The 24,648-nt window shown below is 44.9% G+C and overlaps 1 protein-coding gene across 2 annotated transcripts; it reads left to right on the top strand.

Annotated features, from left to right (window-relative positions):
- The first annotated feature begins 2,309 nt into the window (after nucleotides 1–2,309).
- On the top strand, nucleotides 2,310–22,248 carry prkg2 (protein kinase cGMP-dependent 2). Of its 2 annotated transcripts, none has more exons than XM_034595060.1 (19): nucleotides 2,310–2,628; nucleotides 3,471–3,990; nucleotides 6,790–6,956; nucleotides 8,978–9,091; nucleotides 10,439–10,544; nucleotides 11,154–11,217; nucleotides 15,908–15,985; nucleotides 17,198–17,292; nucleotides 17,469–17,537; nucleotides 18,259–18,357; nucleotides 18,689–18,836; nucleotides 18,950–19,086; nucleotides 19,971–20,060; nucleotides 20,234–20,375; nucleotides 20,496–20,659; nucleotides 20,752–20,874; nucleotides 21,139–21,201; nucleotides 21,797–21,863; nucleotides 21,970–22,248. In XM_034595060.1, the coding sequence occupies exons 2-19, from the start codon at nucleotides 3,479–3,481 to the stop codon at nucleotides 22,063–22,065; spliced, it is 2,334 nt and encodes a 777-aa protein (XP_034450951.1). In that variant the 5' UTR covers nucleotides 2,310–2,628; nucleotides 3,471–3,478; the 3' UTR covers nucleotides 22,066–22,248. The 2 variants fall into 2 exon arrangements, with proteins under 2 accessions (XP_034450951.1, XP_034450949.1); XM_034595058.1 differs by having other exon boundaries at nucleotides 2,312–2,628; nucleotides 18,686–18,836.
- The last annotated feature ends 2,400 nt before the right edge of the window (nucleotides 22,249–24,648 follow it).

Genomic DNA, 24,648 nt, shown 5'->3' on the forward strand with positions numbered 1-24,648 from the left:
ACTTTCCATTTGAGTATTATTGGATGTAAGCGTGACATTTTAACTTGAGGTGGGTTGGCTCAACCAATTGTTTCTTTTATCATCCTATAGGAAGTGATTATAGTTTTCATCTGGGGAATTTTACCTCCAAAAACCTTTTACCACATGTGGAGTTCCCCATGGGTCAATTTTAGAACCATTATGTTCGGCCAGGTTATTAAAAAACTAAAATGCACCATAACTATGCTGATGACACGCAGAGTCACGTTTTCAGCAAAGTGAAAAACATCTTTCATCCTGGAAACATTTTTATTCCAGGAGGACGATTAAAAACCTCAAGTTTAAGCTTTAAAAAATGTGCATCAATACAGTTAATGAATATTTTTTGGAATCATAATGTAAAACCCCTATGAAATTGTTTTGTAATAACCATTGTGATGTACATTTTTACACACACACACACACACACGCCGCAGACCTGTGAAGTCATGAAGTTGTGGACTCACCAGTTGTGAAGCTTCACAGATCAATTAAATTACAACGTCCAGGAAATGTCTGCACAGAAATAATAAAACAGAAGATTAAAACTCTGGATCTAATGCGGAACAATGACCCAGAAACTAAATGAAAATAAGCTTCAGTATAACTTGAAGAATATTAAAAAAAAAACTTCTATAACAGCAGAAGTTAAGTTTCTCTTGAACTCTTTCTTTGTGGTTATGGATTGAGTTTTGTATAAAGTACAAAACCTTCTCAGTTAATATTTGAAGCAAAGAGGAGACAGAGGTCACGTGGAGAAACGTAATAAAAATACATATGTGGCTCCACCTAGTGGGCAATAGGAGTTAAGACAACTGTAGAAGGCAGTAATACTGTGGGTTAGGAATAGATGAATGAATGTACAAACATAAATTCATACCTATAAACTATGAAGGGTTAACTATGACACAAGTAAAACAAATAAATAAAAGATAAATGTATGAAACAATTATTACAGTTTGTGATTATAAAAAAGGCATTTTCTGTATTTCTACAATTATTTATGTTTTTCTAGATTTACATATTGCTCAATTTATTTATGTCTTTGATTATTTATCAAATTCTATATTCATACATCAATTTATTAATTTCTACATGTATCTGTCTATTTATGTATTTCCACATTTATGTATGCATTCATTTATTAAATTCTATATTCATTCATTGAGCCATTTATTTATGTATTTTTACATTTGTTTATTTATTTATTGAAGAAATCCTACGTTCATTCATTTATTTATTTCTATGTGTATATCTTTTTTCTGTATTTCTACATTTATTTATTCCTACATTCAATTCTTTATCTATTTCTTTGTTCCTACATTTATTTATGAATGTATTATGTATGTTTTTTTCTGTATTTCAACATTATTTTTTTTCTGTATATCTGTGTCCATGTGTTAATTCAGGTCTACTACTTCTGTCTCAAGTTGGCAGGTGAACAAGAATTCTGACTTTAGTTTGGTCCATGTCCCATCCACTAACAAGAAGGTTATGACAAACTGCAGCCAGCCACCAGGGGGCGATCAAGATGATTTGGCTTCACTTTTGGAGAGCTGTCATGTCGTCCATCTTTATTTACGCACTGTGGTTTAAACCCACTGTTCAACCGAAAACATTCAATTCTTCCAATCTGAACACGTTTCCTGCCACAGTTCCCTCGAGCAAGTGACCGAGGCTGTAACTCCGCCCCCTGGTGAAGGTACGAGGTCGTCAAATCCGTCGCCGGCGCCTCTGATTCAGGTTCGAGCGCCAGTGGGTTTGTGCTGCAGTGGAATCAGCCCTGGACAGCTGCCATCTTTGTTCGGAGTCGATGGAATCTGCTGCAGGCCTCAGACACACGCTGGGAAAACCAATTAATCGTTTTGTGGATGTGAAGGACGGACGCGTCTGATCCAGAATTCAACTCGTCCCAAAAAAAGCGAAGGCCCCACATGAACGTGTGAAATGTTTATCAACTGTTGTCCACCATTTTCCAGCAGTGAATGAAGCCGTTTCCAGTCGAATGTGAAAGTCGGGGCTTCTGGACTCTTGGATCACAGCACAGGAGCAGTATGTTGTTTTCTGTTGTTTTTATACGTGTGAAGAATCGATCAGTTACTACACACACACACACACACACACACACACACACACCACCACCACCACCACCACCACCACCATCATAGTGGTGAGTAGATAATGAGTGAATTTTAGTTTTTGGGTGAACTATCTCTTTAAAAAGACTTTTGAGATGACATCACCTTTAAATAATCACACAAACACACACAAACACACACAAACACACACAGACACAAACACACACACACACACACACACACACACACACACACACACACACACAGACAGACAGACAGACACACACACGTGGCTCAGACCTGACCTGTCAATCATACCCGGGTCGCCGCGCGAGCGAGGGCGCGCGCACAGCCACAGGAGGAGGAGGAGAGGCGGCGCGAGCGCGGCGGAGTCAGAGGAGGAGAGGATGAGGAGGAGGAAGGAGGAAGGAGGAAGGAGCGTCTCTCTGCTGATGCTCTGATCTTCAAACTGATTCTTTCGGCTTCTTCTTCTTCTTCGCTTTGAAGCTCCGGTGAAAAACTGCGACATCAGGTAAGAACCGAAATAAACCCGGATTCATTTCATCTCGGAAACACGAAGCAGGTGCGACGTCCTCCGAGGAGACGGTTCATGTTGTGTCACCGGAGTTTTTAAATGTAGAAAAATACACGTTAGACATATTACTAGTCATACAATTATGTTTATGAATAAATCTGCGAATAGAAATGGGATTTTTTGAAAACAATATTTCAATCCAGGTTGTTTAAAGTCACAGAGTTAAATTAAAAACAAGAGGAGCAGCTCGGAGATGTTTCTGTTTGATGACGGTATAGTTTGGATTTTCAGAATAAAGTGCTGCAGCAGTGACCTGACATCCACTGACTGTGTCCCAGCAGGAATGTGATGGATGAAGTGGACTGTGTGTGTTTGTGAGGGGGGGGGCGACTGTCCCACACAACAAACACCGGATTGTTCTCTGACATTTTGTCCCCACGCACTCACTCCTACCACCAGAGAGTCGAGCTTTGGACGATCACGTCAGAACGCAGAAGTTTTTATTATCATTTTTATCATCTTCTGATATTGATCGACTGTAATTATTGTGATTTCCCCCCCGTGCGGCGTTTCCTCTGCCGTCGCCCGAGCAGACAGGGAGTGACTGTTGGTGTAACGTAATACTTCCTGCCTCCTGAATAATAAATGGAGGACACACACTCTCTGACCATTATATACTGATCTGCTCTCTCTTTCTGTCTCCGGCTCTCTCTCCTCCCGGCGTCAGCTCTTTTGTTTGAAACCTCACCCCCCCGGCTTCCTCAAACAAACCTCTCTCCCCCCGCTGATGACTCCATCCTCTCAGCAAACACTGACACTCACATCTCTCGTCTCCTCAGGTGATACCATGGGGAACGGCTCGATGAAATCCAAGCGTTACAAACAGGCAGACGCCTCCAACGGCCGAGCCCACAAGGATCACGGCGGCGGGTACACGATGTCGTCCCTGGATTCCCTGAGGGCCCGGGTGGAGGAGCTGGAGCGAGAGGGCAAGAGGAAGGATGAGGAGCTCTGTGCCAGAGAGCAGCAGATCAGGGGTCTACAGGAGCAGCTCGCCAGGCAGACCCGAGCTCTGGCCGAGCTGAGCGAGGAGCTGCAGAACAAGTGCGTCCAGCTCAACAAGCTCCAGGACGTGATGAAGGGTCCGAGCGGCCCCTCTGGAAGCCTGGCGTCGCGGCCTCCCTCCATCAAAACGTGCGCCAAGAACAGCCCCAACCTCGGCGTTCGCATCAAGGAGACCCTCAACAGGAGGAAGGGGGCCAAAGCCGGGGTGTCCGCCGAACCCACGTCCAGGACCTACGACTCCAGCTGCCTGCCCAAGTTCTCCTTCGAGAACGCCCGGGTACCCAAGGATGCAAGGTGAGAGTTTTCTCTCTTTTAGGAAAGTTTTTAAGAAAAGCAGAGGAAGGAAGGAGGCCAGACGGGAGGATGGTAAAGGTTCATGATTCCCTCAGGCTCATCAGATCCTCGTGGATGAGGTTTGAAAATGCAAGCGGCAGCAGGTGGGACAGAAGCAAATAGTTCATTAAACCAGGTGGAAGGTTCCTCAGTGAGTGAAATGACCCTGAAGTATCAGCCACGATAAGAGCTGTTTGAATTCTCTAAACATTAAGTGCTTCAATGTCTCCTACCTTGTCTCCTTTAGCAGAGGAAACACTGGACCATCCTTTAGGAAACACACACAGTTACATGCAGGTGCAACATTTTAAGCAACTCACTTTCGCAGTTTCACCACAGCAGCCCCCTGGAAATGTAGCTACTAAGCTCACGAATAGCTGAGCTTCAAATCTATAAATATAGATGACTTTCAAATCAGAATTCATAGTCACAAGGAGGGAGTTAGCATGAGGCTGTCATTGAATGCAAAGTTAGTAAAAGCCCCTTATCGCAGGATGAGGCATCAAACAGCGGAGATTTAGATGTAGCTAGAAGTACCGGCCGCTGGTTGTATGCCTCCACCAACCGGTACAGTTTCAGTCTACATACATTTCTTTAATTCAGTCTCATTTTACAGTTTTTATCTCCTGATTACCAGTGATGTTAATGAAATATTCCTTTATCAGTTCCACATCTTGGAAATCGGCAAATTATGTTTTTTGGACCATCAACCTCTAGGTTATGGGCTGAGCACACTTCAGCTGCACCACTCTACCATCCCCAGATGGGACTTGAACCCACGATCCCTGGCTTAGGTGTCCAGTGCACATCTATTAGGACACTGGGGCTTTGTTTTATGGTTTTGAGTTCATCTGTGAGTTCACCTGAAATGTTTGTACCAAATTTGAAGAAATTCCCTGAATGAGTTCTTGAGATATCGTGCTCACAAGGTTACAACAGAGAAGAATATAATATATAGAGAATAATAAGAGCGAAATGATAAATGAGACACAGAGACACAACACTCTGCCCACGTCCCCTCGTCTGATTCGTCTGTTCTACATTCAGACACATTTGTTGATAAATGAGCAAACACAATAAGCACTGAGCCAATTCATCATCGTACCACAACCTTTTAAAGACAGACTCATGTTTTACATTCGTCCGGCTGATCTGAGAGCGTAGAAAGTTTCATTATGATCAAATCCAGCTCGAGGATCTTTACACACACACACACACACACACACACACACACACACACACACATCCCCCCCCTCTGTCATGTGACATAAGTTACCGAGCACATGACGAGGCTCGGACAGACAGAGGGTTATTTAATGAGAGTCTCGTTATATATTCCAGCCAAACTTTTGTCTCAGTGATTGTTCTTCACGACATGAACACGACGCTGCAGTGAATAATGTGAGCATGCACAACCCCCCCCCCCCCCGCCCTCTCTCAGTTTAATCCTCATGTTTTAAACATATGTCGCTAATAAGCACAGAATGGATGACAAAACCAAAACGAATGTAGATGAAGCCGCCGACCGGCCCTTTGATCGTCTGTGGTGCAACACGTTGCAGACGCCGGCCGAGTTAATGACACGGTGAGTTGGGAGGAGAGAGCGCGAGATGAATAATAAAGAAGCGAACGTCGTCTGCTCTGGGTTTTTTACGAAGCCCAGTGTGACAGTTTATCACACACGATACGGTGGATAAACACAACGCCCACCGCCTGCACCGCTCACCGCTCCCAGCAGCCACCGCGACTCATGATCTACAGTTAGCGTTCAACCGGGGCCCTGAACCTTCTCTGTTTTACTGCTCCCCGAAGAAAGCGATGTCTTCTTCGTACGGCCCCTCGCTGCAGCTGTTAAAATGCACAACGGTGAACTCTGACAGCTCCTGATGATTTTATGTTTTGGCTGTTTTGGGCTGATTCATTGCTGGAAGGAGACCTGAGGGTGCAATGGCTTCACATGGGAGACCAAATATTTAACCCAGGGTGAAACGCTGGTGAGCAGCGTGGACGTGGGTGTCCTCGGGAACGCCCGAGGAAATCTATCAGTAATCACAGTCCTCTGAAATTTAATCAAGCTGAACTAAATCACACACACTCATAGAGATCAGCTCTAATAAATGTGCCTTTTCCATAAAGATGCATTAATTATTCACTATCTCCAGTTTTCAGGATGAGATTGACGAAAGGAAAGGAAGAAATAATCTTTATTTACTTTATAATTGAATTTAAGCATTGAAATAGTATGTTTTTATGATTTAGATCCATCTTGTTTACTTGGTTTCATTCACTCAGCCTTGTTTTGTTTCTTCAGGCTTCTCTTACCCAGGATGACACAGCACAAAGAGTAAAGCCAGAGGAAGATAATTCACATTCACCACGTATTCGGTTTTATAAAACAAATCATTTCCCTGTTGCAGAACAATTAGGACCCAAGGTTGAGTCATGGAGCCAAATACACAGCATTTTGAGGAAGGTACAGAATATCTCTGATGTTGCTGGAGACAGACGGAGACGACACAGCGATGGTTCAGTGAGACGAGCCAAGGTTTAAGTCGTTTGTCCACATTTAATCTAATGGTTCGCAGCCATCTGGACAGCTCAGATTACGTGATGGCAACACAACTGTTATACTTGTATACTTGGTATTGACAATAAATATTTCTGCTTAACGCATAAAACTTCATTCCTTCACGCAAAGATGAGAAGAATCTACAGCTATCAGATAAATGGAGTCTAACTGTTTGTGATCCGTGTGGACAGTGTGAAGAAGCTGCTGACTGACGCCCTGAACAAGAACCAGTACCTGAAGAGGCTGGAGCTGCAGCAGCTCAAAGACATGGTGGAGTGCATGTACGAGCGCACCTACCAGCAGGGGGAGTACGTCATCACGCAGGGAGAACACGGGAACCATCTGTTTGTGCTGGCAGGTTGGTTCACGCCTGTTTCTATTCAATTACCACGAGATCTGACTGTTTCTGAAGAGACACACACACACACACACACACACACACACACACACACACACACACACACACACACACACACACACATTGTGGTCAAACATCATATGACACCTAATGTCCAATTAGAGAGAATTAGAAACCAGAAGTATCCATATTTGAAAGAGTGGTGGGTGGAGCCTAACTGAGAGCCCACCTACCACCTGCACCCATTAGACGGTACTAGATGTCAATCACACAGTATCCACACCCCCAATACATACTGTGCTTTATGGTCTATTTGACTCTAAATGGATCATAATTTAAAAATTAACATCATGATGTATGAAGACGACTTGAAACCAGAGATTGAGACATAAACTGGAAATGTTGAGGAAAATGTTTACTGACTTTAACAATCAACAGAGAAGAAGAATTATTTTCAGATAGACTTCTATAGTCGCCCTCTGCTGGTCACTTCAGGCACTTCTGCATTGGCTTCATTTTGTGAACCTGGACACTGTACAGTATGAGTGAGAACCTGCAGAGCGACATGATGCACGCTGTGATTCCCTTCAAGCTTCAAGCAGTTTCACATTAAATCAGGACTTTGACATCATGTCTGGTTCCTGGTGTTTACTGACAACAGAAGCAGAGCGAGCAGGAAACGCTGCTGTGGTGTGAAGGTGTGTGCAAATGTAAAGTGGAAACAGATCTGTTCCTTGTTCAGGCACCTGTGTGAGATTTAGATGATTTGTGATTTCCAGTGGATTCTCAGAAACCAGGCCTTTGGCTGATATCGACAAAAACTGCTGATCAACCTGACGACTGTATTTTCAGTCTGCGCGTTCTTTCCAAACCGTGCAGCGTCCGTCTGGCTCCGCTGGGAGTGACCGGCGTTTGCTGACTGCGAGGTTAGAGAGTTAAAAATCTGAAACTGGCAGAAAACTCATCGGAACTCGCCACATCGGCCTGTGGTGTTTCAAACTGACTATTTCTGGATTCTCAGTCTTTGCCCTATTGTGCAGCACGGTCTGACCACGGGCCAATCACATCAGAGTAGAACCAGCGTTTGATTGGTTCTACTTCTCCACACACATTATTGGATGCAAACCTTTGAAAGGTTAACTAGCTTCATGTTATTCTTTGTAGAAATGTAGATTTGAATGATTTTGGCCGGTTGAGCGTCTTGTTGGCGAAACAGTGTGAATTCCTCTGGTTTACCAGGACGGACGCGGTCGGAGAGCGAAGTTAATTTTGGACCCTGATGTGATTATACACTCAGACACAGTGTTGTGAAGTAAATGGAACTGAAGGAACCATAGCTCTCTTATTTAATTCTTTACTGTTTTATTAATGTATTTGCTTGTTTATCTAGGTGAATGAATTAATAGAATTGTCTTGAACTGCGAACAAACTAATCTGAAAGTATACGAAAGTACGTACATGAGCTCTAGGTGCTGGACAGAAGTGACGAAAACCAGAAGACAGGAAATGTAAAGAAGCTCAAACAAGCGTTTTACCTCTGAGGATTATTCACACATGAATTAGTGATGCAGACGCTCGTTTCATCAAGTCTTTAATTTATTTTACTTCAGGATCACTGACGGACCAGGACCCTAAAAATACAAGTTGTGTTTATGTTGTAGGAGGATGCAGATGGAAGGAAGGAGGAGGATATTTTTTATTTAAAAGATTTGAGTGTTTTCCAGTTTTTTAAAAGCCACCACACATATTGTAGCAGAGGAATTATTATTATTATTCACTGAAATAAAACCTGCAGCTCTGTTTCTGCTGAGTCTCTGTATCGAGCACAGGAGGAATTTGGAGATGTTGAATAAATAACCGGTGACTTGTCCGCTCTTAAATTAACCTAATGAAGTTTAAACATCACTGGATTCTGTCTGCGACACACATCTGTTTGTCTCTTGTGTATTTTTTTGTCTGTGTCCTAAATGTAGGTTAAAAAAAACAACAGCTATTGATTGTCCTTGGTTTGGTGTTTGCAGACGGGAAGCTGGACGTGTTTCAGCACAGCAAGCTGCTCACATCGATCACCGTGTGGACCACTTTCGGGGAATTAGCCATCCTGTACAACTGCACCCGGACGGCGTCGGTGCGAGGTAACGACGTTAACACCGTGAAGACGTAAACTTCTCTTGAGCTGTTTTCAGCAAATGTCCAAATCAGACGAATTAAAGCTGCAGTCGATTTCAAAAGTAGAGGAGAGAGAGAGAGACAGAAACAACACTTAGATATTAAACAGGTAGAATTATTCCTTGTTTTACTCGTGAGAAAAGATGATAAGTGTCATAATTATTGATGTTGTATTGAGGCGAAGTTTCCTTTATTGAACTTCAGTTTAAAAGTCAATTAAAGCGACACTATGTGTATTTTACTGAGCAGCAGCGTCCTGATGCTGACAAAGACTTAGAGATGTGAGAGATGTGGACGAGCTGTAAAACAAAAGCACCGAGCCACAGCAGAAAATGTGATTTCCTGCCTCCTGCTGCACACGTGAAAGGCAAACTCCGGAAAATGGCCAATTTTTCAGACATTCAAAAGTGAGAGCAGGTGTTGATAGGTGAGGAGTGAGAACGAAAGAGGCTCCGTTCTCCTTTTTCCAAGTCAGTGAGCTGTAAAATTCCCATCTACATGTACAAAGTGTTGCTTTAGCAGAAGGTGCCCGGAGAGTTCTGACTGCAGCTGATGGTAAAAAGACACTGAAGTGGTATTTTTCCTCTAAACCTTCGACGTTGGAGTGACTCCTCAAGGATTCACCCGATTGTCGGAGCAGGGGAATCCAATCAGTCACCAGACCGGAGTCAACAAGCATCTGCATGTGGTGTGTTTACAAAGGCTTTACGTCCACAGCTCTGCATCCTGATTGGTTTTCACCTCCTCGGCGTTTGGAGAGCGCACAGCCAACGCGATGTGAGCGCTCTTTGTCCGGGTTTGTATATTTAACCAAGTTACCGACTGGTGGCCCTTGGGGGGGGGGTGGGGGGGGTCACCGTGTCCTGACCTCGATATTCAGGGTGAACTGGAAACTCGGTGACAGTTTGTCTCTCCGAGAGTTTTACATGATAACAGATGAAGTGGACACAGGGCGGCTCTGTCCCTGCTACCGGTTCCTGTCAGGCTCTCACCGCCACTTCCTGCTGCTGCTGCCGACAGAGGCCCGTCCCCGCGGTTCTGTAGATGTGACTCATCAGGAGACACAGGACGGATTACAGTGTTGCTTTTCTCACCTATTTCGTCCATTCGATAAAACAAAACAACACAGTCCTCCTCTGTGGTGATGGAGGGGTTTAATAAAACGAGAACGTGTGAGGAAAAAGATGAGGAAGGGAGAAAAGAGAATGTGACTCACTCCTTCGTGGTCGTCGGTCCACGAGTTCTGCTGCTAATGGGGGGGGGGGGGGGTGGGGTTTGAAGGGTCAGAATCTGATGTGACGTTGATTTTACAGCCGTGAACAAAGTGCGGACGTGGGCTTTGGACCGGGAGGTGTTTCAGAACATCATGAGGAGGACGGCGGAGACGCGACAGGAGCAGCACCGCAACTTCCTGCGAAGGTCAGAGCCCAAGTTGTCGCCACTTAGCTGAAGCATCACCTTACTGATATGACTCTTGTTGATTGATGATGTACGACAACTTCTCCTGATATAAGGAAGTAACACACAAGAGAATGACACGTGTACTTGTGTTGTTTGATGTACGATGACTTTTATAGACACTCGACAGCCAATTAGGAACAAATGTCTTTCAGAGGAAATGGTAGAAATATGGCTCATAGACATTTAGTCAGAATAAAACACGACCAACCAGCTAATGGCCAAATAGAAATAGGAACCGTTCACCTAGCGGCAAGTCCTAAAGCAAGAGCAGATGTCGACCAATCACAACAGAGTGGTTCAGCTGGCCAATCAGAGCAGACTCGGCTTGTGTTGCAGGCAGAGGCTGAAAAGAGGAGCTGCGTTTTTATATGAGTAATATAATAAAAAAATGTAAAGTCAGGATTATAACATTGTAATTAAATTAGTTTGCTCGTGTATATTTTCTAAAACTTACCGGACTTCTCGGACACAGGCTGCAGTTCTCTGTAAAACGTCCCTGGCATCATGTTTGTGGTCATTTGATCAGAATCCAAAATGAACGTTCATCTTCTGTGTTTTTCCCGTCAGTGTTTCACTCTTGGCCAATCTGCCGGAGGACAAGCTCAGCAAAATGGTGGACTGCCTGGAGGTGGTAAGTCATTCTGTCAGACTCGTCTCTTAATTCTCCTGCAGGGACAATTTGACTTCTCATTGTATTGCACAACGCTCTGGCAGCTGCCGCGCGCTGCAGATAGCTGCTGTCAAAATATCATTACCATTTGGCCATATACCATTACTGCATGTCAGCATATTCTGTCCACCTCCAGTCGGCAAGACCTCACAAATTACCTTGTTGATGAACAGAGCCGGTGTTATTCCTGTCATCGCCGGGCGCTGTATATTGTTACCATAATTATTTGACCAAGGCCCCAGAAAGTGTTTATTCAAATGGGGAGGGGAGGGGGGGGGGGGGGGGGGGGGGGGATTTCTAAAAGATGTGCGAGTGACAGGCTTTTGGTGTGAGAACATACAAGTGTGTGAAGGGGAATGTGTGCGCGGGTGCATGTGTTGAAACCTGCAGGAGAAGGACTCGCTTCATTTCTCCTGCGTGAGCGTGAGAGGGAAAACTGAGCGGAGGCAGAAAAACAGCTTTTCTCAGCGTCTTTTTCACAATGAAAACTTCAAGGTCGTTCCCTGCGATCGCTGCTCGTCCTGCTCATTTCCTCCTCTAGGGGAGAATTTCCTTATTCAGTCATTTCCAATGGAGCTGGGTGGGTTGGTTGGGGGGGGGGGGGGGGGGGGCTCGTAACCTAATAGTGGTGCAGATGTTCGTTGAGAACCGGCCAGATAATATTGAAGCTTCTTGTCAAACAGTGGGGGAATGGAAAGTGTGTGTTTGTGTCAGTGTGTGTGAGCGTTGGGGGGGTGGGGGGGTGGGGGGGGGGGTGAATGCACCTTCTCCGTCAGGTCCGATCTGCAGATTGGAATTTCGAACTGGAAAGATTCAATAGCCAATAACAACGAGCTCTGTTGGAAGCATAAAAAAACCGTCGGATAAAAATAACGTCTAATCTTTTCATTCGCTCATGATCCTGGCGTGAGGCGTTTTGAAAAGTCGAGCCCGAGGAGCTGGGAGGGGGGGGCGGAATAACTCTGAGTTAATGATATTTTCATTGTGTTATCCCCTAGAAAAGAAACACGTATACTTAGACGTGCACAATGTGACGCTCTGCAGCAAGTGCACAAGTCACTGACACCGGAAAGATGTACGGTGGAGGTGAAGGGTCTCGTGTGAGGAATAGAAAACATGCTGCAAATACTCACAACACAATGAAATACTCACAAAATGCTCCCGTTCAGGGTATTTGATTGGGTTGTGAGTATTTCGGTGTGTACAGAGTATTTGGATGTATTGTGAGTTTTTGGTTGTGAGTGTTTGGATTTGTTGTGTTGTGAGTATAAGACGCTGCACAATAGAACAGACACACACAGGCTGTGAGAGCAGGATGTGACACTGACAGACGACAAACCTGAATAATGACATTAAATGTCTTTTCAGACAATAAGTGGTTTGTGTTGTGCGACCGTTTGATGTTATTCATGAAGCCAAATGGAGCCGGTTGATTCTTAGAAGAGACAAAATGGTTCGACACGATTAATGTGGCCCGATTTGTGTTTGTTCTCTGCTGGTAAAGAGTCGTATAATCCAAGAATCTAAACGTTCACGAGCAGTTGTCCTCTGTCTTCGTGCTGCGGCCTGAGAGAAACGTATTTTTAAGTCTGTCAGACAAGATCTTTTTCAAATGTGCCTCCGCACGGAAGAGATGGGGGGGAGAAAAAAATCCAAATTTTTCCTCGTTCCAAGCAAAAAATCTCCAGTGAGCTTCCTCCGACGAGTCCGAGTGAATCAAGTCAAAGAAGCAGCTTCCAGAGTCGGTTTGGATTCTGTCCGTCGTGACCGGACGTCAACACAAAGACGGAGCTTCATAGTAAAAGGCTGTAATTTTTAGAAGGCTCCCGCTGCCGCTCGACTGCTGAAGCCTCACACGAACCTCAGATTAACGTTGGAATGTAGTTTTTACACGGACGACTGTGGATTTCGTCTTAAACCAACACCGGAGGCACTTTAGAGAGGGATCTCTTAATGAGCAGGAGAACCGGAGGAAGGATAACAGCCGTGGACACGAGGGCACCTGACTCGCTGCTGGAGAAACAAACTGCAGACTCACACTTTTACCTTCTCTGACACTGGACACTTAAAATGAGACACTGACAAACAAGACAGATCCTGTGTCAGTTTGCTAAATAAGATCCAACGTGTTTTCAACGGGTCAGCACTTTGTTTTAGACTAAAAGGACCTGGTTCAAGTTGGGGAAGATTACTGTAATATTAGAAAACCCTGAGAACTATGTCTGTCCTCCACACGTAATACCACCCTCTGTCCTGCGCTCTGATTGGCTGATTGGGCCTCAGATTTGGGGCTTTCCTCTGCGAGTTTCCAAAATCCTGTAGTGTGAACTAGGTATTAGCAGCATCTCTAAATATTATTTCATTTAAAAAGTGTAAAAACTTACAGAATGTACACATATAGAAACAAAGACATATATTTGATTCTTTGCTCTTTCTTGGATCCATAAATATAAATTCTTCCGTAAAGTGAGAAAGTCTCAAATCACCAACTCTTACTTATACATTTTACACCTTTTTTAAAAAATCACTCACGCGTGCTCATGTCAGAAGTGATTTTCCAACAGCTCCTTGAAGGCAGCACGATGCTTTCAAGGAGCAGCTGAAGACCGAGTTGGTCTTAAAAAACAGGTCCGGTCCGTCCTCTTGATTTAATGAAGCCGACAGAGAGAGAGAGAGACGTGCTGTTTGAATACGTGACGGGTCGATTGACCGCCGCCGAAAATAGGAACGACAACGCAGCTAAAGCCAACACACAGACGCATGCACACACACACATACACACAAACACACACACACACACAAAGGCTGACACAAACCAATTCAGAGCAGGTTGATGGTTCAGATAAGAAGAAGGGGATGTGTGTGGTTGTCGGGGGGGTCAGGGCACTTGAAATATTTTTAGAGGAGATTCGCTCTCAAAGCTTTTTTAGTGAAAAGCGTCATCTGTCTTTCCTGAAAAGAGAAACGTTTGACCCCCCAGTTCCGGAGATCGCAGCTCGGCAGCCGGCTTCAACAAACCCCAGACACGACTCAAAGGCCGTCGCTCCCCTGCACAGCCTCTGCATCACCCGGACAGTCTTTATAAACAGAACCGTGGCGTGTTGCCTCCGCTGTCGTGGACGGGTGTTAAACTGGCCTCTCCTGAAGCGTAAACGGGACGTAAACAAGCTCGGGCGCTCAAGGAAAATGCCACTTGTGTCAAGAGTTTTGACAGTAAACACCGGGGAATGTTTACGCGTGGTTGCTCTGATTTGTTTGTTCGCCTTCCACCACAGTCCTCTGCAGCCCAACGGATCACAGCCGTGAGCGGTTGTCTCAGCTGCGGGAAACCCCGTTCCAGGGAATGCCTCGGCCCGGTCACCTTCATTCTCTGCACTCCTTCCCCCCCCCCGAACGCTTTAGCTCGACTCGCTGACTCAGCAGTCTGGCTGGCTGGCGTGTCGGGGTTTGGGTAAATGGACAGAGTGCAGGGTCGGTGTCTTTGAGCGAGAGCTGCGAACAGACGGAGGGAACAAACTGTACCTCCGTGTCTAATTCAGGAATATAGCAAAGTGTCGCTCAGTTTTATGAAGCTCGTAAACTTTGAGCTAAACACCGAAACGATCTCTCTCTCTCTCAGTGGAGTGAGATCTTTCTCCTGCACCAGCTGGACAGGGAGCGACTCGGCCTCCACACCGATTGTTTCTGATTCATGGTCCATGCTCAAAACTCGGTGCTGTACATTTCACCTGCAGTCACAGTGACGCCTCGGGATGTGTAACCGATTCTTCCAGGTGAAACTGAAAGCAACGTAGGCCAAACCGAAATGAGACAGTCTAGACTACAGAGGATTCACCATTAGCTTCTTACAGCAGCTGCACTTACTGCAGCACCTGCATAGCTAGCTTGTTAGCATCGTCACCGGTGTGCAATGAATCCTGGGATAGGCCTCAGAGGGAACATCCTGCTGGATCCTTCATTGCTCAGGATTTGTGTTTGTCTGTCGAAATTTGAAGGAGCCTGTGCGACAGTCTAGTAAAAGTGAATTAGAGGACGCTGCTGTAAGCGGTTTTGATACGAGCAGGAAGATAAACTCCTCTAATGTAGTTTCAGCTCCACTTTGCTCGTCACATCAGGATGTCGTGACTCTGGATGTGTCATTTGTCACCATGGTAACAGACATTAATTTCAAATAATGGACAGAATAACCGGACGTGTGTGATGAAAGTCAATAAAACTGACTTGACTCATAATAAATTGATGAGTTGATTAATCGATTAGTTGAACAATATTCATTATAATGAATTCTTTTTCGATTTGCAGCCACTTCTGCAAAGTTTGTGATGCTGTTTTCTAGATTAAATGAAATGCATTGATAGAGAATGATAGAAAACGATGAAATGATAAAGAAATTAATAATCTCAGTCCATTTTAATATGTATAATAATATTATAGTGCTGATCTGTATTTTTAATGTGTCATTAAACCCCACGAGCCCCAAAGTCCTCGTGACGAACATCATCGACGGCTGAACCGCAGCTCTGATCCCGCGGGGGGGCGGGGGGGGGCGGCTACCAGGAATCAACCCGAGCCGCTCGATGGTTAAATCAATGTGACGCTTCAGTTCTGACCGCCATCTCTCCCCCCCCCCCTCTCTCCCTCTGCACATTAGGAGTACTATGACAAGGGGGAGTACGTCATCCGGGAGGGTGAGGAGGGCAGCACCTTCTACATCATCGCACAGGGAAAGGTAATTTGGTAAAATCACACACAAGCACCACAAAGTCCTCTGTGAACTTTAATTCTTCTCACGTTAGGAGCTCTTAAAAAGGGACGTGACCTTCAGCATCTGTTCAATAGAAGCATTTTTAAATCAGTTATTATGAATTATAAATGAGTATTGAACAATTAAATGAATAGAAGCAGCTGTAGGACTCAACAACTCAACAACAACAACACAACCAATCCTCCAGTGCCTCGGTCAGACAGCACTGCAACATGTCTTTAAAGCACTGATGTGGACGCTGCTTCAGGCTGAAGTCTTTTCCCATCAGTCGAGTGTTGAACGGTTGCAGAGAAAGTAAATCTACATTATGATGAATTAACTTCGGATCATTTGTATCCGACACTAATTTCAGACCCCATGTGTGAAAATCTTGTCAAAAGCAAGTAAAAATACAAGTTTTCCTTCCGGTAACCAACCAGGTTTAAACAGTGGGTCAGGTCAAACTCCATGTGAGCGTGTGAGGTGTGGTACTCATACCCCCCCCACCCCCGCCTGCCTGATAAGTCAGCAACCTGACACCGCGGAGCTGAGGGACATGGAGAGAGGCCCGAGCCGTCCACCCGGGGACTTTCAAAAACGCCATTACGAGCCAACGTGAGACAGCAGCTCCTCAGCGCTGAGCCAACCACACCAGAGAGAGACATGTTGTTTGGGAGGAAGGGGGCTAATACAGGAAATGGCTCCGCAACCCCCCCCCCCCCCCGCCGCCCCCCGTGTACCTCCTGACCGGAGAGGGAATAAACTCTGAGAGCGCCTGCCACCAGAAAAAACAAGGGAAGTGAAGGTCACCGAGGTCAAACGGGACACTTAGTTAAAACACACCATCGCGGCTGTGATGTCATGGAGGCCTTTCCTCGGCAGGAGGACGCCGCGCTGGTCTGACCTCGACTGGGGTGAGACCACTGGTTTTTTAAAGCCTCACAAATTACAGACGGGTTTCACAACATCAAGGTCGCGGCAGTGTTTGTGTTGAAAACTCCCATGTTCGAGATGCCACTTGATCACAACCCATCATGTTCCAATTACTATAATTCAATGTGTTGATTGTTTTTGAATCCCTTTCGCTCTCTTTCCGACGCACTGTGAAAACACGGGGGAGAAAATTGAGAGCACCTGTAAAAGCTCGGGGGCCGTGAACTGGAAACAGCCGCGTGAAGCGAGTGTGTTGTTGTGCAGGTGAAGGTGACCCAGACCACCGAGGCCCACAAGGTGCCGCAGACCATCAACACGCTGCACAAGGGGGATTACTTCGGAGAGAAAGCACTCATCAGGTAAGATAACAGATCCTGACCCGGGAAAGAAATGTTTTAACAGCCATCGCACGTTAAGTTAATATCATTCACGTGCATTTCAAAAGAAACTAATCCTCAAACCATTATCTAAACAGTCGGGGAGTCGGAAATGTGTTTATTTTTGTGCACGTGTGTGTGTCACGTCTGTGTTTCAGTGATGACGTCCGGTCAGCGAATATCGTGGCTGAAGAGAACGGGGTGGAATGTCTCGTCATCGACAGAGAGTGAGAGCAGCTTTGTTTCCAGTGTGTTTACCTGCAACACAACATGTTGAAATCTGATAGATCCAGATGTTTTTTAGGGGAGGACACGTATAAACATCAGTTTACTAATTACGTTAGTTATTCTGGATCCGCACAATTGAATGATTCCTTTCTTGTCCCGTGTCTCATTCTTCCACCGAGTTTTACAAACATCTGTTTTGTGTTATCGTGCTAACAGACAAGCTAACAGACAAGCTAACAGACAAGCTAACAGACAAATAGCAATGAAAACACAAGAATGGCACAAACCTCCCCCAAGGCCCAACAGTCCCTTTAAATTCAATCAAACTGCACCCAACTTGCACGAAATCATAAATATCAGTTTTCTAAATATGTTAGATTTTTTTAAATGTTGAAAAAACACCTTAAATCGCAATTTTAAAGAAAGAGAAAAAAGATCCGACCCCTGATCTGGATCTTTAACGGGTTCTTCCCACATCCTTCCTCCACCTTTCATGGGAATCAGTCCAATAGTTGCTTTGTGTGTAATTCTGCTAAATAACAAAGATTAGTAGAAACAGTAACCACGTCTGTATAATGTGATCGTCCACAGGAAACAAGGCCAGTGGGTTTATGTCAGGGGGGGCGCGGGGGGGGACAGCTCAGTCCCATCCACATTGAGCTTGTGAAATCCGTCCGTTCCAGTGGTTCTGCTGTTGACACGTTGTTTTTGTTTTTACAGGACATTTGATCAGACGGTGGGCACCTTCAATGAGCTGCAGAAGTACCTCCAAGGCTACGTGGCAACGCTGGATCGCGACGACAAGAAGAGACATGCCAGGTAGACGCGGTGCCAGGAACATGAAGAGAAAGCTGTGTTAACTGTCTGAGCCGCTCGCATAAAGCTGCTACTGTGAGACGTGCTGGCAGAATAAAGTGCACAGAAAACTTCTCCTTCAGTGAAGCACTTCGAGCATTTCTTTCTACGGAGTAATCGGGTCATTAAGGTTTTTTAAGAAGTGGGACAAAGGGACGTCATCGTAGAACTGACGGATTAACGGGTCAGAGGAGGAGAGTGTGAAAAGTGAAAACAGAAACAAAACCCACCTGGCGTCGTCATATTTGGAATTCCATGGATTAATCCTCTCTCCGTGTCTGTCTCCGTCCAGGAAGTCGCTGTCACGCCACCAGAGTCAGCCGCTGCCTCCTGATGTCCTCCAGCTGAGGGACATGGTGTCGGTGTTCCCTCCGTCCAGGCCCTTCGACCACCTGGACGTCATCGCCACACTCGGCGTCGGTGGCTTTGGACGAGTAGAACTGGTGAGTATGCATCATAGATTATATAACCCTAACCCTCATCCAACTAACTGACCAATAAACCAGTTAACCAACTAAATAACTAACTAACTAACTCCGGTTGTTTCCTTCTGCAGGTGAAGGTGAAGGGCAAAGACATCACCTTCGCCCTGAAGGTCATCAAGAAGAAGCACGTGGTGGACAACAGACAGGAAGAGCACATCCACTCCGAGAGGAAGATCCTCGCCGAGGCGCGCTCACCCTTCGTCGTCAAGTCAGTTTCCCTTTTCTGGTCCCACACGACGAAGCTCTGCTCCATTAGTCGGAGCTTGTTAGATTTTGATGAGATCACGGTCGAGGCCTCGAGCAGATCACGTCTCCTCAGGACGGCTGCACATATTGAGACGTCCGCTAAGAAGATGTGGTTATTTGTTTTGAAGTATTGCAGCAGAGGCTTTTCTTTGCTGATCCGGTTTCACCAGATGCAGCAGAACAGCCTCAGATATTAAAGTCGTTCTTCACTCTCTGACCTCCTCTTCACACCCGCGATGTATTTACTGTACATTTATCATATGGGACATTGTCGGGGGGGATACTGAATATGCTCCTGAATATTTATCCTATTGCTCTACATGGTAATGATGATATAGGAAAGGGATTATTGATATTTAAATCAAACAGAGAGAGAGAACAGAGAAAACATCCTGGATATTTTTACGATCAGGAAAATAATTTGATTTTAGACCAGAAAGTACAAGTTTGTTTGTTTGTTTGTTTGTTTGATTAAAGCCTGAATATTAAAAATCTTACAAATAAGAGCCTGAAAGTTATGGATCTTTTGGAGGCTGTAGCAGATACTGATATTAGAGAATAAAACATTTTCTGATACCAATATATCAGCGTATATAAGTTTAAAACATTTTTGCTAATGATCCCTAAACTATCGTTATCAAACTAATTTTTACGTTAAATAAATATTTTCTGTGAAAAGCTCAGATCTGCTGATGTTTATCGACCAAACTTTAAATCAGTCGAGCTCTGGTACAAATATAAAACCACAAATGCTGATCATGAACCATAGAGCAGCGTTGATGTTGATCTATTGAATGAATCCAAACTTTTCCCGTTGACTTCACTCGCCTGTGCTTCTCTTCTCAGACTGTATCGTACGTTCAAGGACAATAAGTACGTGTACATGCTGCTGGAGGCGTGTCTGGGTGGAGAGATCTGGAGTCTGCTCAGAGACAGGTGGGAGGAAGTGATCATCTTATTTTTCCGTTATCTAATCAGAGAACTGGGTAGCAAGGACTCTCAGGTCCCGTTGTCATAAATCCAGAGCTCAGGGTTCAGGTGGATTCGTACGATGACTTCTCTTCTTTCACCAAGCAGCTGCATCTGACACTTTAACGTCTCGCCTGCAGGGGGAGCTTCGACGAGCCCATCGCCAAATTCTGTGTCGGTTGCGTCACAGAGGCCTTCGACTACCTCCACCGCAAAGGAGTCCTCTACCGAGACCTGAAGCCGGAGAATCTCATGCTGGACACGGAGGGATACATCAAACTGGTGAGTTTTTCCTGGATCCTCGGGTCTGAACACCTAGTTCTGGTTTCAAGCTAACTCTGAGGCCTTAGAGGTTCCACATTGGACCTCTTTAGAATGTGCTGATCAACTCTGTGTTTCCAGGTTGACTTTGGATTTGCCAAGAAGATCCGGTGTGGCCAGAAGACCTGGACGTTCTGTGGGACCCCGGAGTACGTGGCCCCGGAGATCATCCTCAACAAAGGCCACAACTTCAGCGTGGACTTCTGGTCTCTGGGCATCCTGGTGTTCGAGCTCCTTACCGGCAGGTGAGTGTCCGGGCTTCACGTCTGCAGCCAGACTCCACGTTGTTCACTTTGCTGAGATGAATGAAAGACGTTTGTTATTCACCCTTCCACAGTCCTCCGTTCTCAGGGAGCGACCAGATGATGACGTACACGTTCATCCTGAAGGGCATCGAGAAAATGGACTTCCCCAAGAAGGTCAGCAAGAGACCTGAGGACCTCATACGCAAGTTGTGCAGGTACGACACCAAACAGGAAGTCAAACAATCCCAGTAACAAGTCAATCCTGAAATCAACCACGTGTACGACACACGGTTGATTGAAGAATCTTAGAACCGACAAACTTTGTGTTTTCCAGTCAACATTTTCCAGATGTGCAACTAAATCAACAGGAAGCAAAGTCATCAAATGTCTTGAAGCACTTTTTAAAAAATCAAGGAACTCCAAGTGTCTCTGGGCCAAACTGGTAATTTCCTCATTTCCCACTCTGGTGAACTTTACAGGCGAAATCCCGCCGAGCGACTGGGCAACCTGAAGAATGGAATAACAGACATCAAGAAGCACAGGTAAGAAGTGACTCGTGTTGTCCCTCGTCTCCGTGGAGAGATTAGCTTCACTCATTAGCTCTAAGTGAACGTTATGAACGTGGGCCACTGGTTTATGACTTCGGCAATTAGATAATCACTGTGCACGCGGAACATGAGCAGTGGGCCGCGGAACATGTTTAAAAGACTCATTACATTAGAGCTTCAGTCTTAATGTTGGAGCAACTTAAAAACAGGACTTTGTGAAATATAATGAATTTAGTTTGTTGAAATCAAAGTTAATATTATATCGATGCAGTTGATAACCTTAATTTGCGTGTTTTTTTGTGTATTGTGATTATTTTCTTTGATGAAGACTCAAAGAGTGATAGAGGAATAAAGAATAAAGAATATGTTTTTTTTTAAATGTGCTGACGAGGCATTGAACTTTGGCTTTTACTTCTTATAGTCGACTTCCGTTCAGTCAAAAACAGCCTCAGGAAAAGATGTTGCAGCTCCAGGAAAATGTTCCTTGTAACAGAATACGTCCCAGTATAGAATCTCAGGGGCTTGTTGGTCTGGGTAAGAGCAGAGAAAGAGATTAAGATTCACTCGTGGCTCTGTAATGTGTCTGAAGGTGGTTTAATGGTTTCAACTGGGAAGGACTGAAGGCGAGGACTCTGTCGTCTCCACTGAAAAGAGAGGTAAGTGGAGAGAATCGTCCAAAGACACAAGAACTGACCTTGAAGTCATTCCAGATTGAAGCGGTTTTCCTCCCTAATTCCCTCCTTGTCCCCTCGTCCTCAAAAGGTCAGTGGGCCGACGGATCACAGCTACTTCGACAGTTACCCTGCGGATGAGGACAGTCCTCCCGAGGAGCTGTCTGGCTGGGACATGGACTTCTAGAACCCGTCTTTGTCCTTCAGGTCTCACACTCGTCACAGTGTTTAATGGGAGAAGTGGAGTTAGAAATGACCCTCACGTCCACTTTGAACTGGATGAACACTCGTCTAACAGCCGCTGTGTGTGTGTGTGTGTGTGTGTGTGTGTGTGTGTGTGTGTGTGTGTGTGTGTGTGTGTGTGTGTGTGTGTGTGTGTGTGTGTGTGTGTGTGTGTGTGTGTGTGTGTGTGTGTGTGGAAGCTGCTGAGGAATCAAATCCCTTCAACATGACTGTGGATGGTTTGAAACGAGACTCTGCATCGTACCCGCTTCCTAAGTTATATCAACGTAGAATTGGTCAAAAATGAACTTTACATTTAAATGACAAAGGTTGGACTTAATATTTTTCAGTGTGTCGATCAGGTTATTGATGCGGTAGCACTTCACAAAAGAATAGAACGAAAAAGAAAAATGCTTCACCTCAGGGCACATGCATCAATATTTGCTACACTTGAATTTTTATTTATTTATTTAGACTTTAAATCACAGGTTATTGACAAAATAATGACATTATTACAACTTGAAAATCATGAGAGGGACGCAGGCCAGATGAATGATAATAATTTAATAATATTAATTTGTGGGCATATGTGTGGCTATAAATATAAAAGCTGTAGAAAGAACATATGTAATCATGACTGCAAGCGGCAGCACGTGGGTTCGAACCCCTCTGGGCTCGGCAGCTCCATGGACATGAATTCAATCTGTGACCAACAATGAGCAGATTTCAGGCTTAAAATGAACAAAGTCCCTTCAGCTCGTTAAACTCTGTTTTAAAGTCTGTGTTTGATGAATCACACACTTATTTCCTCATGGAGCCTTTCATTCACGGTTCCATCATGTGTCTCCCGTTCATCAGATGTGAAGGAGACTTGCTGTGTGTGTTCAGGAGACGTCACAAGAGGTCGCCCGTGAGTTAAATCAGTGTTGCTCAAAGGCATCTTGAGTTATGAGAGGTTGCACAAAACAACATGTTGCAGAAATATGGGACTTTAGATTTTGGTTCATACTTGTCTTCCAGAGCAGGTCCGGATAATCACATAGGTTAGATGTATGTGGTATTTGTGGCGCCCTCTATGGGTTGGGTTGAATATCCTTTGTTAGGCCTCAGGCTAACCACCAAGATTTCTGATGATAACAATTTCGTAAAGAATTTAAACCAATAATCGCTGAGTCCCGTCCTTTGCAAAGATACTTTTGTTGATGTAATGTTGTTTTTCAACGATCTTGCACATACAAATCCAAAAATGTTCTATAAATGTTATTGTTAACAAGCAGAAACGTTGATCTTACTACACTGTGAGTTTCACCTTCATCAGTAGCGCAGGTTCGGATTCTTCCACCAACCAACTCGCCAAGTTTAACGTTAACGTTTGTGAACGACACATAAACAAACTCCGTCGAGTACGAGACTATCGAACCGTCTCGTCGCAGAAACAGTAGTTTCCAAGTCGGAGGCGTCACAAGTCGCAGCTTCAGCTTTGTGAACCCGCCTCCGGGCCAGAAGGTGTAAGTGTGCGTGAGCTTCATCTCGTCTCTGCCGCGGAGGGAGCGAGTCTCGAAGCAGATCAGTGTCTCATTTCACACTATTATGTTTTTACATTCCTTAATCAATCTGCACCCATTTAATAATCTCCCAGAGAAACCTCGAACTGTTTATTGTTCTCTGGGCCCTCACGACGGCTCCAGATGTGGCTGCCGGGGGAAACTTGGGATGCAGCTGCAGAGTCTTTTATTTCTCACAGCTGAGGAGCTGGGGGGGGGGGGGGGGGGGGGGGGAGCTGGTGATTAGATGTCTGCAGGTTGTTTATGGCTGCAGAGGATTGGAGGTGTGTGGGCAGCAGATAAAATACGGGTGGAGAACAAAGGGCGGCTTCGAACCACAACATACTGCAACACAAGCAGGATTTTAATTTGTGCTCAGAAGCTTGGTCGGTGTTTTCCTCACAGCTCCTCCACACACACACACACACACACACACACACACACACACACACACACACACACACACACACACACACACAAGAGCTCAAACACCTTCTCCTCTTCAGTTAGAGTGTTAGCATCGTCAGTTCTCATGTGTTTAAAGCGAAGCAGGAAACCTTCAGCGTTTTCTACGAGGAGATTCTCAGGAGCCTGTGTGGACATTAATGTATTTTTTAATTTTCAAACACTGAAGGAAATGTCCCATGTGTCTATATGTAAATAAACTGTAAAGCACAATCTTCAAAAATACACAATTTATACAATCCAGGCTGCGTGTTCCTTAATGTAAACCTTCAAAACTGGGTGAGGGAATTTTGTAAATATCACACATAGCTTATATATATTCTGTGTGAGTGTGTGTGTGTGTGTGTGTGTGTGTGTGTGTGTGTGTGTGTGTACAGTGTGTACAGTGTGAAATCTGTGGACGCGCTGTGGCCTTATAAAAACAGCTGTGTTTCTGTTTTTTCATAAAAAAAACACAAATCTGATTTCTGCATCCAGGTTGGTTTCTGCTGACTTAAATAAAACGTCCATCATCGACGTCATTTCACTTTCTTTAGTCA

Source organism: Hippoglossus hippoglossus, chromosome 9 (assembly GCF_009819705.1).
Source record: "Hippoglossus hippoglossus isolate fHipHip1 chromosome 9, fHipHip1.pri, whole genome shotgun sequence".
Taxonomy (NCBI): domain Eukaryota; kingdom Metazoa; phylum Chordata; class Actinopteri; order Pleuronectiformes; family Pleuronectidae; genus Hippoglossus; species Hippoglossus hippoglossus.